This window comes from Garra rufa, chromosome 2 (genome assembly GCF_049309525.1).
Source record: "Garra rufa chromosome 2, GarRuf1.0, whole genome shotgun sequence".
In the NCBI taxonomy this organism is placed as follows: Eukaryota; Metazoa; Chordata; class Actinopteri; order Cypriniformes; family Cyprinidae; genus Garra; species Garra rufa.
The window spans coordinates 30,528,687-30,546,499 of NC_133362.1; the positions used below are offsets into that span (position 1 = coordinate 30,528,687).

General features: G+C 36.4%; 1 protein-coding gene across 1 annotated transcript in view; it reads left to right on the top strand.

Annotated features, from left to right (window-relative positions):
• The first annotated feature begins 7,596 nt into the window (after window positions 1–7,596).
• lrpprc (leucine-rich pentatricopeptide repeat containing) overlaps window positions 7,597–17,813 on the top strand; it is an 82,722-nt gene continuing 72,505 nt past the window's right edge. The window contains exons 1-11 of the mRNA XM_073834080.1: window positions 7,597–7,780; window positions 10,065–10,288; window positions 10,382–10,504; window positions 10,587–10,708; window positions 12,006–12,064; window positions 12,173–12,259; window positions 12,339–12,465; window positions 12,657–12,801; window positions 13,108–13,265; window positions 13,545–13,650; window positions 17,419–17,526. Of these exons, the coding sequence (XP_073690181.1) occupies window positions 7,602–7,780; window positions 10,065–10,288; window positions 10,382–10,504; window positions 10,587–10,708; window positions 12,006–12,064; window positions 12,173–12,259; window positions 12,339–12,465; window positions 12,657–12,801; window positions 13,108–13,265; window positions 13,545–13,650; window positions 17,419–17,526 (1,438 nt within the window). The 5' untranslated portion in view covers window positions 7,597–7,601. The remainder of the gene's footprint in view (window positions 7,781–10,064; window positions 10,289–10,381; window positions 10,505–10,586; window positions 10,709–12,005; window positions 12,065–12,172; window positions 12,260–12,338; window positions 12,466–12,656; window positions 12,802–13,107; window positions 13,266–13,544; window positions 13,651–17,418; window positions 17,527–17,813) is intronic.

The following is a 17,813-nucleotide window of genomic DNA, read 5'->3' on the forward strand; positions in this document are numbered from 1 at the left end:
GTTTTTATCCTATTGTTTACTATATTTATTTGCTTGGTCAATGTTGTTGTGGGTTTCGGTTCTTTTGCTATTGTAGGCTGTAAGGACGTTTGAAATAACCGAATCATTTGGCGAAGTGATATTGACAAGTAATGCGGTCAAGACCTGCTGGAACTACTTTTGCCGTGCACGAAACGTTTGTCAGGCGATTATAATCTATTATACTACAGGGCCGTTGAATGCTTGAATCTGATTGGCTGATGAACGTTCTAGAGGTGTGCATTATATTCAGGGATACGCACGGCGAACGTAGTTCCAGGCAGCTTTAGACCGCAGTGCATGTCTATATCACTTCGCCATACGATTTCAGTTATTTCAAAGGTCCTTACAGCCCAAAACAGCAAAACAACTAAAACCCACAATAACACTGGCCAAGCTAATAAATACAGTAAACATCAGGATAAAAACGACAGATTATTTCCATGTTTTTTTCCACATTATATTACGTTTTATTATGTACGGAAAGCACAAACTCTTTTTCTCTCGCCCTCTCTCACTCACCTCACAGACGCACACACATAACATTACAGTTTGCACTCGCGTTAGCATTCGCGCTAATGTTGTCAGCGCTGCTCTGACTATTAACAACTTAAAAACGACATGACAGCTCCCATACGCGAGGAAACAACGGCGTGGTCTTGAAGAAAATGAACTTAAAGTTTAACTGTTAGTAGAGACGATGCTGCCAGTCACCCTTGAGAGACACAGACATGAGAGAGGTAAAGTCATACACTTAGTTTCTCTCCCTCACTCTTTCTGTCTGTCTGCTTGTCTGTCGGTCTGTCTAAACTTCATTATTAACGGCATTATTTTGCTATTAACAGCTCAAGCGTCGTTACTAGGTCTAAAATTACGTTTTGGAACTAGCAACGAAGCTGTTGAATGAGCTGCGTAAGAAATTAATCCTACTCACAATAGCGTTTTAAGGATAAAAACAGGACGAATGTCTTGAAATATATCATTTGATCGATGTCTTGAGGTGTGGTAACTGTAATATAAGCGGAATAATTGACTTCGGGCCGTAGAATTCTACGAAAATAATGCACACCCGAGGTGTAACGGCCACTCCGCTTCGCGTCGTGACCGCATCACCACCTCGGGTGTGCATTATTTTCTAAGAATTCTACGGCCCGTCGTCAATTATTCCTTACTCAAGCATTTAACAGTGCCGTAGTATAAATGCATTTCATTTTCTAATAAATTTTGTTCTTAAACAATCCTGAATTTTGTTTCCACTTAACATTAAGTAACACAGTTGTGTAAATGTTTCTTGAGCACCAAATCAACATATGATTTATGATGAAGGATCATGTGACACCGAAGACTGGAGTAATGACTGCTGAAAATTCACCTTTGTCATCACAGGAATAAATTATACTTTATGTACATTAAATAAATATATTAAAAAAGAAACCCATTATTTTAAAACAAAATATTTCTTCACAACATGAATTTTTACTGTATTTTTGATCAAATAATTGCAGTCTTGATTAGAAACAGGGTGATATTACTGCGCCTGCTGCGTCCATATTATGGCAGCAAAAGTCCTTGACTATTACACCAGAATGGGAGCGTAGTTCCTAATCTTATCGGCCTACAAAATCACACCTTTACATTTTCCACCGGTCTTATTACACGATATAACTGCAAAGAGTCAAGTTTTAAATTGGACAAATACCGAAACTCCTTGGTCATTTTTGAACGCGATGCTATTGGTCTAATAGGATTCAATGATCTATGCTAAGCTATGCTAAAAGTGATATCGCCAGAACAGGAGAACGGCTGAATGGATATCAAAACGGTAAAACTCAACTTATTAACTCGGGGGGAGTTGGAGAATGAGCCTATTTCCAAAAAAAGTGGAGTGTTCCTTTAAGATATTTTTGATGAAATCCGAGAGCCGTCTGACTCTCCATAGACAGCAAGGGTCCTACCACGTTCAAGCTCCAGAACAAAATAGCCTATCAGTGTGACATCAGTGGTTCAACCATAATTTTATGAAGCTACAAGAATACTTTTTGTTGTGCAAAAAACAGCTTGCTGTCTATGGAGGGTCAAAGAGCTCTCAGATTTCATTAAAATATCTTAATTTGTGTTTCGAAGACGAACGAAGGGCTTAGGGTTTGGAATGACATGAGGGTGAGTAATTAATGACAGAACTTTCATTTTTGGGTGAACTTTATCTCTTTAAACTAAACAAATGTCCTCATGTCAATGAATGTTTTAGGACTTACTGCATTCTTTTTATTGGAACAGAGATGACTGAAAGCCGTGACTGAGATTTTGGGTCAGCACTTACAATGTGAGAAAACATCAGCTTGGATTTGTGAGGCTGTGTGCTCATGTTCTGCTGCTCTTAGCCCCTCGAGATTTCCATGTGTTTGCGGTGTCATTTCCTGCCCACGGTTCTGCCTTCTATCCTCATGTGTGACATTCAAGTTCACGGGGATCTCAGAGAAACAACACTCTTCACACTAGAGAGCCCTGCAACTGCCATCACATTCACACTCTCTGATCCACACAGAAATGGACAAATCCTCAGGGACGGCCTGTTTTCTCTCTTTCCTCAACACTTCAGCTCTCTCTCTCTGTTCTTTGTAGCTCATCACAGTAGCACAGTCGTGTCTCGGAGGCTTAGATTTGCTAATCATTTTTATTATTTTCACTTATTTTTTCCAAAACAATATATTCAGAGATAGCTAAGGTCCAAAGTATTGGGAAATATTCCAGAGGCACTTTAATTTATGCAGACATAAATAAAAACATAATGTCTATAGATATAAACCCCCCCCCCCCCCCCCCCAAAAAGGTGCCATGTGCCATTTTCATAAGTGAGCTGGTTGGGTCATAATCTCAGGCTGGTTAATAGGTAAGTCAGGCAATGTGAAGTTACCTACATTCCTTTTGACAACATGTCTTCTTGTCATATTGAGAAATAAGAAATGGCAGAGGCCTCTGGACATAACCTACAGGTGACAAGATGCTGGTGCCCTGCCTTGTTGGGCAACCTGACAGACATTATTAAGTCATAAACAATACAGAATTCTATATTCCACTGTCTAAACTTTTCGAGATGGATCTCGAAGGATTTTGAATAAGAAAATGAGAAGGATATGTGGGGCATTGTTTTCAATTATGAGTAGGAGGAAGAGAGATCAGCAAAAATCTTTTGTAAAAGAGGGAAAATAATCAGTTAATAATTGATAGTTTTGATGAATAATAAATCAGTAACACAGATGCATTCATGCTGCAGAAAAACAGAACAGGCCCTTCTTGAGTTCATTCAGCAAACAGAAAGGGGGAAAGGAGCAGGCCTTTCCTCTCAGCTCACCTCATCTCTCCTCGTCTATAATTCAGTGACCTTGAGATATTTCTTCCCCTGAGCTCACCACTTTTAGCTCTCATGCCAACGAAAAGCAAGGACTCCCTTCGGAATAAGAAGTAAACTGACGGTACGAGTCTCTGGGAGTGGCACGTGCTCGCTGACATTGCAGGTGAGGGTCGGCGATTAATTCTTTAAGAGCTCAGTGACACAAACAAACTTTAAGATACAGGGTAATTGTTGTGATATTGCTTAAAAGTTCAATAAAGAATAACAATACTGGGAGTTATTTTGTGTGTATTTGCTTTAAAATGAAAAGAGTTCCAACTTCCAAATTAATCCAAAAGCAGGACCAACTGAGCTGACCCACAGTTTAGTTCTTAAAAAGGATCTGTGTTTTAGAAATGGTTGATTGAATGATTCAATCACTCACTCATAATAATAACTTGTTTTGTTCCTGAGTGAATTAGTGGCTGTGTCAGAAAGCTTAGGCTGCTGACTTGTTGGCTCACTGCCTTATCAGGCAATGACTTTGCAGACAGCCTTTGTGGACAAAGGCACCTCATTAAACTTATTTTTAAACTCATTAAGTGATAATTAAGCAAATATTTAATTATTTCAAATAGTAATTTCTTGTTAGAAATCACATAAAAAATGGAAAAGTTAGTCAAAGACATATATTTACACACAAACTGACCACCAACTGCAACTTACAGATACCATATTTATTTTTTATAGCTCAACTGTCACAAAATGAAATGCATAGGATTGTGGGATATCAAATGCAGTGAAGGATACATCTATATGCTGCCATCAATCAATCAGATGAAGGTATCTCAGGAGACAAGGAAGTAAAACTAACATTGGATTTGGATGTGCCTTGATGTCTTCCCACCTTTGAATGCATCCTCCCAAAGCAGCATTTTTCAGCTTTTGGATCCAGCCAGAGTTTTGGATAAATTAGTTGAGTGAATAATTCAATTACTTGCTCACTTGTTTTGTTACTTGATGAATTAGTCAAATGACTCTTTCATAAGTCACTTGTTTTGTTCCTGAATGAATCTGTGATTGTTAACAAACTGATTAAGTGAACAATTCAGTGACTCAGTCATAAGTTACTTGCTTTGTTCCTGAATGAATCTGTGATTTAAAAAAAATTGATTAGGTGATCAATTCAATGACTCAGTCATAAGTCACTTGTTTTGCTCCTGAATGAATCTGTTGAGTGAATGATTAAGCAGCATCACTTATAGATGTTTTTCCTGAATGCAGAAGTCACGCCTGACTCTTAACCTGAAAAATGCTTTGCATTTCCGTTCTCCAGTGTTTCTAGTCAAAGTAGTGTATATTCAGAGCTGTTAATCTAATGTTAAGCCTATTAAAATGTTTTTAAAAAGCACATGGCTCTATAGCGCCATTACTTTGCAATGTCGCAATGACCGTCATTTGTCAGTGCCTTACTCCTCAAAGTTTAATGAGTGTGTAAATGACACGAAGCTGCTGACGTTAGCTACATTAAAAACAGATGGACGCTGTTTAAATGGGTTCATATTGAGACCGGAACAGAAGAGCATCCAATCTGATGTTAGAATTCGTAATGGCGGCGCTCATGGTTTACTCAGGAAAAAGGTCTATAAGTCACTTGGTTTAAACAGCATCACTCATAAATCACCTGTTTTGTTCCTGAATTAATCTGTTGAGTGAATGATTAAATGGCCTCACTCATAAGTCACTTGTTTTGTTCATGAATGAATCTGTTGTGTGTATGATTCGATGGCCTCATACATAAGTCACTTGTTTTCTTCCTGAATGAATCTGTTGAATGAATGATTCAACAGCCTCACTATAAGTCACCAGTTTTGTTCCTGAATGAATCTGTTGAGTAAATGATTCAGTGGCCTCACTTATAAGTCACTTGTTTTTTCCTAAATTATTTTGAACAAATAAGTTAAGTGAACAATTCAATGACTCAGCCATAAGTCACTTTGTTATTCCTAAATAAATTAGTGTCCTAGAAAACCTTAGTTAAGTTAATTCATCAACTTACTTATTATTCACTTGTTTTGTTCCTGAATGAATAATCGGTTGACTCATTTACTCAGATATTGATCAATTCATAAGGACACTCACTGGTGTATCAATGTAGAGTCCCCACAATTAATGCACAGACTGACAGTCTGTCTTGAACGTGCAATAACAGACAAGTGGAGTGATATAGTTAGAAGTCCCACTGCTGTCAACTGTATATTAGCTTTATAAGGGGCTCATGTGATATATAATAAACACATATATTCATGGTGTAGTGGAAATGTGTGTGTGTTGAGAATCACATTGAAAAGTATGAGGAGGTTTGGAGTTGCTCTAACAGATAATAAGCAAGCTCTGCTCTTTAGTTTTTAATACAAATCAAAACTATTCCTGCTGCTCTCCATGCCTTGCCAAAGCAGCTCAGCATCCTCTACCCCAACATCACCCCACTGTGGGGGACTCGGCAGACAGGGACGGACTTTCATACGGGTGAAACAACATGCCTGGCAGGCAATGCCTGTTCACTGTCACCTGTCAGCTGTGTGGTGTGTACTGCTGTGCGGGTGGCTTGCAGTGTGTGTCAGCCATGGAAATGAGTTTGGCATGCCACACGTCTGACAAATTGGGGCCCCCTGGCCCCTGATGCCTGGCACGAGACAGAGTGGCCCAGTGGGCATTAGTCTGTGCTTGACAACACCCCACCTAGCTGACCTTTTCCAAAACTGACCTCAAGCTGCCACCAATCAGCTTCCAGCTCAAGTATGCTGGTAAACAATGTGTCTCTCATCAAGCTAAAAACACATGGCAATCTAACACATACATTTCTGAAATTTAAATTAATTTTCATTACTTATGAGGACAATACAATTAGGAATAGGTGCAGCCATTACAGTCATCAAAAAATATCAGGAATTTATTGCGGAATTTTGTTAAAATGACTTTTGGGTTTTTACACAGGTTGTAAAATGTTAAAGTCACAGCTATGAAAATTTCTGTCATGTCTATTTGTGACCCTGGACCACAAAACCAGTCATAAGTAGCACGGGTATATTTGTAGCAATAGCAAATAATACATTGTATGGGTCCAAATTATGGATTTTTCTTTTATGCCAAAAATCCTTAGGATATTTTCTTAATATTTAGATTTTTTTGCAGCCTCAGATTCCAGAATTTTAAATAGTTGTATCTCGGCCTTGTCCTATCCTAACAAACCATACATCAATGGAAAGCTTATTTATTTATTTAATATATATATATGTATTAATTATGTATAAATCTCAATTTAAAAAAAAAATTACCCTTATGACCAAGTTCACATTTCGTCAGCAAGGTTGTTATTGTAAACTAAAACTATTCAAAATCATTTTTAGTATTTAAAATAAAAAAATACTAGGTTAAAAATGGAAAAATATAAGCTAAAACAAAATTTAAAATGTTGCTCATGGAAATAAATAAGTTTACTGTAAGTCGAAGTACTAAAAATAAAAACTGAAAACAATAATTAAACCTAATTTAAATATTAAATATTAAATCAGAAATGAATAAAAATGACAAAAAAATAACAAAATTATTAAAACAAACTGAAAAGGAAAATTAAAATATTGACATGCACAAACAAACACTCAAATTAATTAATTAACAAATTATAATAATAAAAGTAACAAGGTAAAGTGACATTTAAATTTTATATCCAGTTAAAATTTGAGTGTCTTGTTAATTTTTTGATATATATATGAATTTGTCAATATTCTATTGTCCATTTTTTATTATTATTGTGCTTACACTAAATGTTTTTTTATATATCTACTATTTTATTAAAAGGTAAACTGATGTTGTTTTTGATATCTATTTTATTAGAAGGTAAACTGATGTTGTTTTTAGTGCATATTATTTTTAAATAATCTATACCAACAACTATTTATTTATTTATTTATTTATGGACATATTTATAAGACATAGTAATAGCAACTGTATATTCTCAAGAAAATGAGTGAATACAGCAGTTAATTTTTATAACAGTTTTCAACAACAAATGTTTTGTACGCTCTAGCGTTGTTGCGTTTATCATTCTGAACAACTACATCTGAGTTAAAGGCGTAAAGAATAACGAGGGTACTGAATCCCCCCTATGAATACAATGGTCTCGCCCGTTGCTCTCTGGCCTGTCACGTGGTGCGGATGTCCTTCGCTCTTCTCTCTCTGCAAGCTAAAGATGGCTGCGCTCTTAAGATCAGCCCGGCTTCTTAAATGTTCACCGACTTCGTTGCTTCAGGTGATAGGAAACAGCAAACATGCACCGGCAGCTGGTCGCCTTTACAGCGGAGCGGTCGGGACTACACGTGCAGGGTTATGTGTCCGCCAGACAGTCCCGGGACGGTTAAATACAAACAGGTATAACGCAGCATGAGTCTGTGCCATGCGTGTGTAGATCACGCAGTTGTCATTGAGAGGTGATCACTCTACTAACAATACTAAACGGTTATAACACGTTAATAATGTGCTGTGTGCAGGTTATTTAACCAAAACCTAGCGCCAAATCTATTCATTGGTTATATAATGGCGTTGTATGAGAGAGATATGGCTTTATTAGTTGATAACCTGCAGTGTGTATGACCCATGAGCATCAAATGGTGAATATATGAATGTAACCATTACACTTTTTTAGCTTCTTTGTAATGCTTATAACCTTTTGTCAGTCAGATTATTTTCCAAACAGCCTTTTTGGAAACAAAGTACTAGTATTAAAGCCTTATTTTAAATACTTAACCATTAATCCAACTAAAAAGCCTATGATGATGATAATACATATGTCCATATAGTACAATAGTGTTTTGTAGTGTATAGTTGTTTTAGGCTAAACCTAATATTTCGGTAAACTGTATGCTAACATGCAAAATTATCATCCAAAAGTCAAAGGTCAAAATGCCAAGGTCATTTTGAGCCTCAGAATACTGCATATTCTATTGGCCAACATGTAGTTTGTTTCTTGCATGTTAGTTATGGTTACTCAATGTTTTCCTCAAAATCTTTATATTATACCTTTGTGGTGGTTAGTTCATAGAAATGAGAGAAATTAGTGTTTTTGTTTGGCTTTTTCATAGCCACATAATGTATTCTCACGCATTATTAAAACAATTATGATATCTTCGACAATACTGTAACACTGTTTTAAGGACCAATTCTCACTATTAACCAGCTGCTAGTTGTTATTAGCTTGCACATTACTAGCATATTGGTTGTTTATTATTACTTATAAAGCATATATTAATGTCTTATTCTGCATAACCATATTTTAGATCCCTAAATCCTACCCCATACCTAAACTTAACAACTATCTTACTAAAATAAATACACAAGATTTATGTTTTTTTAAAGAAGTCCCTTCTGCTAACCAAGCCTACTTTCATTTGATCCAAAGTAAAATTTTGAAATATTTTAAAATAAATTAAAATAACTGCTTTCTATTCGATTATATTTTAAAATGTAATTTGTTCGTGTGATCAAAGCTAAATTTTCAGCATCATTACTCCAGTCTTCAGTGTTGCATAATGTTTCAGAAATCATTTTAAAATGCTGATACGCTGTTCAAGAAATATTTTTTTATTATTATTATCAATAATTAAAACAGTTAAGTAAATTTTTCAGGATTCTTTGATGAATAGAAAGATCTAAAGATCAGCATTTATCTGAAATAAAAAGCTTTTGTAATAGTATACACCACACCATTCAAAAGCTTGGAGTCAGTACACTTTTTTAATTTTTTTATTTTTATTTTTTAGAATTTAATACTTTTATTTAGCAAGGATACTTTTAAATTGGTCAAAAGTGACGATAAAGACATTTATTATGTTGCAAAAGATTTCCATTTCAGATAAATGCTGTTCTTCTGAACTGTCTATTCATTAAAGAAACCTGAAAAAGAAATCTACTCTGCAGTTTTCAACATAATAATAATAATAATAATAATCAGAATATTAGAATGATTTATTAAGGATCATGTCACTGGAGTGTTGATGCTAAAAATTTAGCTTTGAAGTCACAGGATTAAATTACATTTTAAAATATATTCAAATATAATATTATTTAATATTACGCTTATTAGCATGCACATTACTAGAATATTGGCTGTTCATTAGTATTTATAAACCACATATTAATGTCTTATTCTGCATGACCATATTTTAGATTCCTAAGTCCTACCCCATACCTAAACTACTACCTTACTAACTATTAATGTGCAGGAAATGAGGATAGTTAATAGTTAGTTAATAGTGAGAATTGGTCCCTAAAGTATGACCGATGGTTTATATATAATAACCTAGGGGTCAACCGATTATTGGCGCTGTTGTTAAGTGTTTTTATGGTTATCAGCCATTTTCAAAACCCATTTGCTGATAAAATAATTTAAAAGCATTTAAAAAGAGTTTTTGTCAGAGCCCTTGTTATTCTTAGTTTTGAGGTTAATTTTATCGGTTTATCGGTTATCGGTCTGCCTGATCTGTAATGATCAGTATCTGCATCTGCCCTGAAAAACAAATATAGGCCGACCCCTACAATAACCCATACTTATACATGAAACATGGACATTGAATCTTTAAATTGATCTGTTTTGTAGTGACCACCAGCATATCATTGCCATGGATGTGCACTGATTGGATACACTTTTGTTTTGCAGTCTGTCTTCATACAGATCGGCCTTGCCCTGCTTGAGCTGTCGTCAGTATGGTGTTGTCCCGGAGCAGAGGCATTTGGTGAAAGATGAGCCCAGTGTGGCGGTCCGCTCCAAGCAGACTCAGCAGTTTGACTGGGCTCTGGCTAAACTAGACAGCTCAGTCCGAAGGACAGGCAGGGTCACCAAAACACTGCTGCTGCGTATCTTCCATGATATTTGCAGAACAGGTACTTGTCTGTTTGTTTAAGGATCTTTCCTGCATCCATTTCCATAAATAAATCTCATGCATGTCATCTCATTTCTGAAATCACTTCCAATAGGATATCCAAGTGGAAATCAAGCCCTGTTGTTGCTGAGAAGCTGTGGCTCTCTGCTTCCTGAGGTTCCCCTGACTGAGCGCATAGAGCTGTCACAACGGATATGGGATAAGCTTCAAGAGCTGGGTATGCGTAGTGGAGACCATTGAACATTTTCTTGTTGTACTTCTAAATCTGGTTTTAACTTTCATATTGCGGTTCTCTGCAGGCGCCACCTACGATGTGAGCCATTACAATGCCCTACTGAAGACGTATCTGCAGAATGAGTTCAGATTCTCTCCAACCGACTTCCTTGCTAAAATGGAAGCTGCTAACGTTCAGCCAAACAGGGTGAGTTTAATAGGGCTGTATGATTTCTGCAATGTGGAAAACACGGGCGGAATTGCGAAATTCAGTCATAAAAATTGGCCTTACTGTATAATGCGGAATGTCATGGAATTTGCCAAATTTAAGATGAATAAATCAAAAGTTGGTCTGTACACAGGATTAGTGTCTGTAAATATTAATCTGCAAAATACAATTTAAATATGAATACGATTTCAATATGAATTATGCATGTTCTGCGTGTCTCTGTGTGATGAATGGCACAGACGCACGGTTTCATTTACTATGGTTTCATTTTCAGCCACTGTCGCCTCAATATATGAGGACATAAACATAAACATAATATCTAGAACTGCTCTGAAAGTAATTTCATTAGCATCTTATCATTTCTTTAGAGAAAAAAGTATCGTCGTATCATATAGAAACAGGAACTTAAAGGTCTTCACAGCAACCCATCAAAATAAAAGTTTGGTTTAACTTGAAGAAACTGTGACAGAAATATAGTACTCAATGTAATGATAGTACAAATACTACTACTAAAATTATTATTAAAATGAACATTTTTAAGGAATATTTACCAGAAAAATGATTTACCAGAATTTATTTACCATCGTAAATACACCAAAGTAAATACGCGCAACACAGTATTTCTGTAAAAAAAATTAATAAATTAAAATATAAATATAAAACCAAATAATTAGAAATATGGTTCCAAAGGGGTGGAAAACTTCCAGAAAATTTCCAGGAACTTTCCAAAAATCCTTGGAAAATGTCAAATTTTTTCACCTTTTTGCAACTGTAATTAGAAATGATTTTGGTTCTTAAAATTGTATGAAATAATTACAATTAAAAACAGAAAATTAATGGAAAACAAAGTTTAGTAAAAAATACCTGAATTTGGGAAAAAAGGTTTTTCATAAGGCCGAAAAAGTGTTTAATTATGTAAGTGTCATGATTTCAATTAATTAGACATGCTTTTTGATTAATATTTTTAATTTAACCATGAAAACAGAGTCTTAAAATACAAAAAAATAAAAATAAATACAGAATCAAAATTTAAACTAAAAAAAATGGATTTGAGGATTTGATATGCTTTTTACATCGCACTTTCAAGGACAGAAAAAAATGCTGAAATAAATGAAAAATTCACTACAAAAAATCTATTGACATGGATTTAGATTCTGAAACCAGGTGCAACGAACAATGGTGCTACATAGATATATTGTCTTATCACTAATGATAGCTAGGAAATTTAATTGGATGCCATGTTTATTTACATTTATAATATATTGTGACTGTCTAGGTGACCTATCAGAGACTTATTGCAGCCTACTGTCAAGTTGGCGACATTGAAGGTGCAAGGTGAGTTGTGATTTTTGCCGAAGGTGTGAATTATGTTAAAAGGGTTTATTCGGCTGTCAGAAGAATAAAAACTTGAAGTAACAGTATTTATTTCACAACTTCTTGCAGTACAGTCCTGGGCTTTATGAAGAGCAAAGACCTGCCCATCACAGAAGCAGTGTTCAACTCTCTAGTGACAGGCCATGCCCGCGCAGGGTGAGTGGACAGTGCTGTTGATTTGGTGCTGCTAATTTGTGTTTGGTACGTATGTGTTGAGTGACATGTGTTTGTGCAGGGACATGGACAGCGCTGAAAACATCCTATCAGTTATGAAAAGTGCAGGGGTTGAGCCGGGCCCTGACACGTATCTGTCTCTCCTCAATGTGTATGCTGAGAAAGGCGATATTGCCAAAATTAAACAGGTCTGTTAATGATTTGTGTAATTCTTCTTTTTTTTTTTTTTTTTTTTTTTTTTTTCAAAGCTACTTGCTTACCCCATCTTTTTTTATGCTTTCGTATACATTTTACATTTTTAATTTTTTTTTTTTGTACTTATTATCTGGTATTTAAAAAAAAAATAGCTCCATCATGTCTTATGTTTTGTCTCCTCTAGACTCTAGAGACGGTGGAGAATGCAGATATCTGTTTGATGGACAGAGATTTGATGCAGGTGGTTTTTAGTCTGACTAAGGCCGGCCATCAGCAGTATGTGACGGAGATTGTGGAGTGCATGCGTCACGAGAGGGGATATGTGCCAGGTGTGTCAGCTGATAGCAGTGTCATGTCATGGAAGAGGAAGGAATATGAAACCATTAGCTTCGAATTTTGTCCTAAGCACTTACAGTACCATAGTTGTCCATACTGAGCCATAATGGTCCCATATGTATTCATAGAAGTATTCTATTTTAAGTGTTTTAAATATGAACCCAGGCCAATTAGAGAAATGGTATACATACAATATTGATGCAGTCAGAAGTTGTTATGGGATTTTGGGAAAGTTATCAATAATTGATATATTTTTTTTATTTTGATACTCACCCATCCATTTGTTTCAATTTCCTTAGATGCTATGAACCTCTGCTTGAGTCTGATTACCCATGGGCATGAGAAGACTGCCTTTTCTATGCTGAAAAGCTACACTGGCCTGCTGGGAGATTCGCAGACCAGTGACTCCCCAGACTTGGGAAACTTCTTTCTTCGCCACTGCGTCAATATGGACAAGGTAAAGGGAACCAAAATGAACATTTGTACAAGTGCATATTAAGTGTACATGCGTTAAGTTACTTTGCTACGGTTATGCCTGTCGTTTACACTACTCCGGCGTTTTTGGCCCTCGAAAACTGAAACTTTTGAAAATGTCGTTTATGAAACTCAGCGAAAACACCAGTGTAGACGAGGATCGTTTTAATTGTAAAATACTATGTTAAAACAAGAACGCACTAGTGTAAACAGGCCTTAATATTATTGGTGCCATGTTAATTTGAATGTTTTTGCCTTATAGTCTGTGGAGAACATAGTCGGGTTTTGCAGAGATCTAAAAGATTCAGGTCTGCACTCATCACCACTGGAGTTCACTCTTTATTGTGCCCTGGATGGCAACAAGACTGGTGGGTACAATGATTTAAAGTTCAAAAACAATACTTAATCTTCATTGAAATGTTATTGCTGTTAAAATAACCATTGATGCTGTTAGACTTTCTTCTTTCGGAAGAATACAAACAGAGTTATATTAAAAAATGTCCTGGCTCTTCCGAGCTTTATAATGCCAGTGAATGGCTGTTGAGAATTTGAAGTCCAATAAAGCACATCCATTTCTCACAAAAAGTACTCTACATGGCTCCAGGGAGTTAATAAAGGCCTTCTAAAGCAAATTGATGCGTTTGCAAAAGATAAATATCCATATTTAAATATATATAAACTGTAATTATTTGCTTCCATTAAGTGTCATATGCACATTCAGTGCCATTCTAGCAGATGACGTAGGACAATGCAGAAGCAAGAGAGCAAAACTCAACACCGGTCATGAATTAGAAGTACAAAACAAGGATTTCTAAAGAGAAATGTTGAGAAAAGAATTTCGATAAAAGCCTTGAGCACCTATTCTTAACCATAGGGCCGCGGCCCACGCCTGGGCCGCGAGCGCCACCTGGAGGGCCGCAAGAAACTTTACATTTTTCACCTGTGTACCGCAAGGGCTGCGGGACCAAACAAGTTATCAATTGAAGACACCAGAATGACCACTGTTATCTATGACTGTTATCCATGAGACAGTTACAATACACAATCCCACCACTAGTAGCAGTAGGCTAATGCCTCAGTTAGTTGTTTAACAAGCGCTAATAAGCAGAAGACACTCAACCGTAGCCTTTAGCAAAAGTTATGGAGAAATTTTTAAAGCGGAAAAGGGGAGACCAAAGTTGCGCCAACCCGCCCCAAAAGTCAAGATTTTGCCGCAAATACAATCCTGACTTCATTAAGTATGGATTTGTGAATGGAGGTGACGAGGCAGAGCCGAGAGCCCAGTGTGTGGAGTGTGGGCTAATGTTGTCCAACGAAGCACTGAAGCCTTCAAAACTAAAGCGGCACCTAGAAACCAAACATCCATCACTTGTGGGAAAGTCGGTGGAATTTTTCAAGAGAAAAGAAAATGGGCTTCAGATGCAGAAAAGGTCTGTTGTGTCACTGACTGGAAATTCTAAATGTGCTTTGAAAGCCAGCTACCTCGTAGCCAGACGAGTGGCACAGACTAAGAAAGCATTCACGATAGCGGAGGAGTTGGTTTTACCTGCCGCTGTGGATATGTGCCGTGAGATGATCGGAGAGGCTGCTGCAAAAAAGCTGCTAACCGTCCCACTCTCAAACGACACTGTTAGTCACCGTATCGCGGACATGGCCACAGACATACAGCATCAGTTGCTAGAAAGAATAAAAAGCAGCCCATTTTTCTCTTTGCAACTAGACGAATCTACTGACGTCACAAATGCTGCACTGCTACTGGTTTTTGTTCGCTATCGCTGGGACAGTAGTTTGCACGAAGACATACTGTTTTGTGGAGAGCTACCCACACGGACTACGGCTCAGGAATGTTTCCGCTGCATGGATAACTACTTCAAAGAGAACGGCCTAGACTGGCAGAACTGTGTTGGGGTGTGCAGCGATGGTGCCGCGTCAATGACAGGCAGGCATCACGGTGTCGTCAGGCAGATACTTGATCGTGCCCCAGAAGCTAAATGGACCCACTGTTTTCTTCACCGTGAAAGCCTTGCGGCAAAAAAAATGTCACCAGAGTTACATGAGGTGATGGATGTAAGTGTGAAAACCATAAACTTCATTAAAACTAATGCTGTGAACTCCAGATGTTTTTCCAAACTTTGTGAAGGCTTGGAAGCAGATCATGTCCAGCTGCTCTATCACAGTGAGGTGAGATGGCTCTCAAGAGGACTGGTCCTCAAGCGTTTGTTTGAACTGAGGAATGAGGTCCTATCTTTTCTCACTGAGATAAATTCTCCTTTTGCACATTATTATGCCAATGCACAGTTCACAGCTAAACTTGCCTACCTCTGTGACATTTTTTCACTACTGAACCAGCTGAATATCTCACTTCAAGGGAGAAATAGCAACATATTTTTTGTTGCAGATAAAGTTCAAGCTTTTAAGAGGAAACTTGCTTTGTGGATTAAGAGGGCTCAGGAAAAAAGGATGGACATGTTTCCCCTTTTGTCTGATATTTTGGAAAACTCCCCCCAGGTGAAGATTAGTGACTTAGTGTCACAGCACTTCTCACAACTGGCAGTGAAATTTGATGACTACTTTCCTGAGGATCCCAGAGAGGGACACATGTGGATTGTGGACCCATTTTCTGTGGATCCCACTAAAAATGATGTTGCTTTGCCCTCACATCTGGAATCCCAGCTTCTGGAAGTAGCCACTGACAGTACTTTAAAGTTGCAGTGGGGCAAACTGGATCTTGGCTCCTTCTGGATTGTTGTCTCAAAAGAGTACCCATGTCTAGCACTGAGGGCTGTGAAACTACTCCTCGCATTCACAACTACATACCTGTGTGAATCAGGATTCTCCATTGTGGCCACAACTAAGACCAAGGCACGAAACAGACTCAAAGCAACACTGGAGGCTACTCTGAGAGTGAGCCTTTCCCCCATTCCACCCAGGCTGGATTTGATAATGTCTGTGAAGCAGGCCCAAGTTTCTCATTAAGAGGGGAACATAAATAGGGAGTTGTAGCTTGTTCAAATTGGACTGTTGTGACTGTTATTGTTCATTTATAACAGATATGAAGAGCAACTTCAGGTTCTGCCATGCAAAAATGTAGACTGCTGAAACAATTATCAAATTATTTTGCAGATTATAAAGCTATATTTTTTTCATTTGCACTTTATTTCAATTTTCATTTACAACTTATTTAATTTGAATTTGAAAAATTTTATTTTGAATTTATTTATTTTAGCAACACATGTTATTGTTTTTATTTTATTTATTATTTTTTGTAAGTAAAATTTGTCAAATCTAACTGTTTTTTGTGTTAATATGCCTGACTTGAGCCTTTATGCAGATTGATTTGTTCCATGAATTGTTGTGTGTTTGGCATCTTGTTGTATGTGCAGGAAACTATATTTATTTTAATTTGCACTTTATTTCACCTTCATTTAAAATAGGTAAAATCTAACTGATTTTTGTGTTAATAGGCCTGACTTGAGCCTTTAAATTTGTTCTTGATGCAGATTGATTTGTTCCATGAATTGTTGTGTGTGCAGGTTTACATACACATTAATAATAAACTGTTAAACTGCAAGTGGATTTCATTTAGTTATTGAATACAAATCAAACCAAGGGTGAGATCAATAAACCAGTACAGTGCTAATATTTGAATGGGCCCTGGGCCATTTTGTACTGTAAAATTTGGGCCACGACATCAAAAAGGTTAAGAACCCCTGGCCTAGAGGATACTGGTTTTCCTTTGCTGTAAACAAAACTTGGTTCTCACAAGACTAACACATGCTCAGTTAGCGAAAGCTTGAGATGATGGTTTATAAAGATTTTTTTTTTTTTTTTTTTTTTTTTTTTAATAGCCTTTATTAACTCTGGAGCTATGTGGAGTACTTTTTATGATGGGTGGATGCTCTTTTTTTGACTTCAAAATCTCAACAGCCATTCACTGCCATTCACGGACATTTTTTTAATATAACTCTGATTGTATTCATCTGAAAGAAGTAAGTCATAGAAGTAAATCATAGGGTGATTTTAATTTTTAGATGAGCTATACCTTTAACTTAATAATAAACATAATGGTTTTAAGATCTCATTATTTTTGATAATAACACAGCTCAATTTGTGTAAATATGCTTCTTCATTTTAAGGTATGGCTGTTGATCTCATGAGAAGCATGAAGGAGGCGGGCCTGCCTATCAGACCTCATTACTTCTGGCCCCTGTTTATCCATTACCAGAAAGAGAAGAACATTCCTGGTGAGTCCTGAACTTCCAGCCTCATTCTTAAACACTGCTCTGTACAGTCATTATTGTGCATGTTGCAACCACTTTTAGTATTATAATCTGATATTGAACAATGAAAATGTGTTCAGTATTTGGAATTATCAATCTGGAATATATATATATATATATATATATATATATATATATATAATATATATATATATATATATATATATATATATATATATATTATATATATATATATATATATATATATATTATATATATATATATATATATATATATATATATATATATAT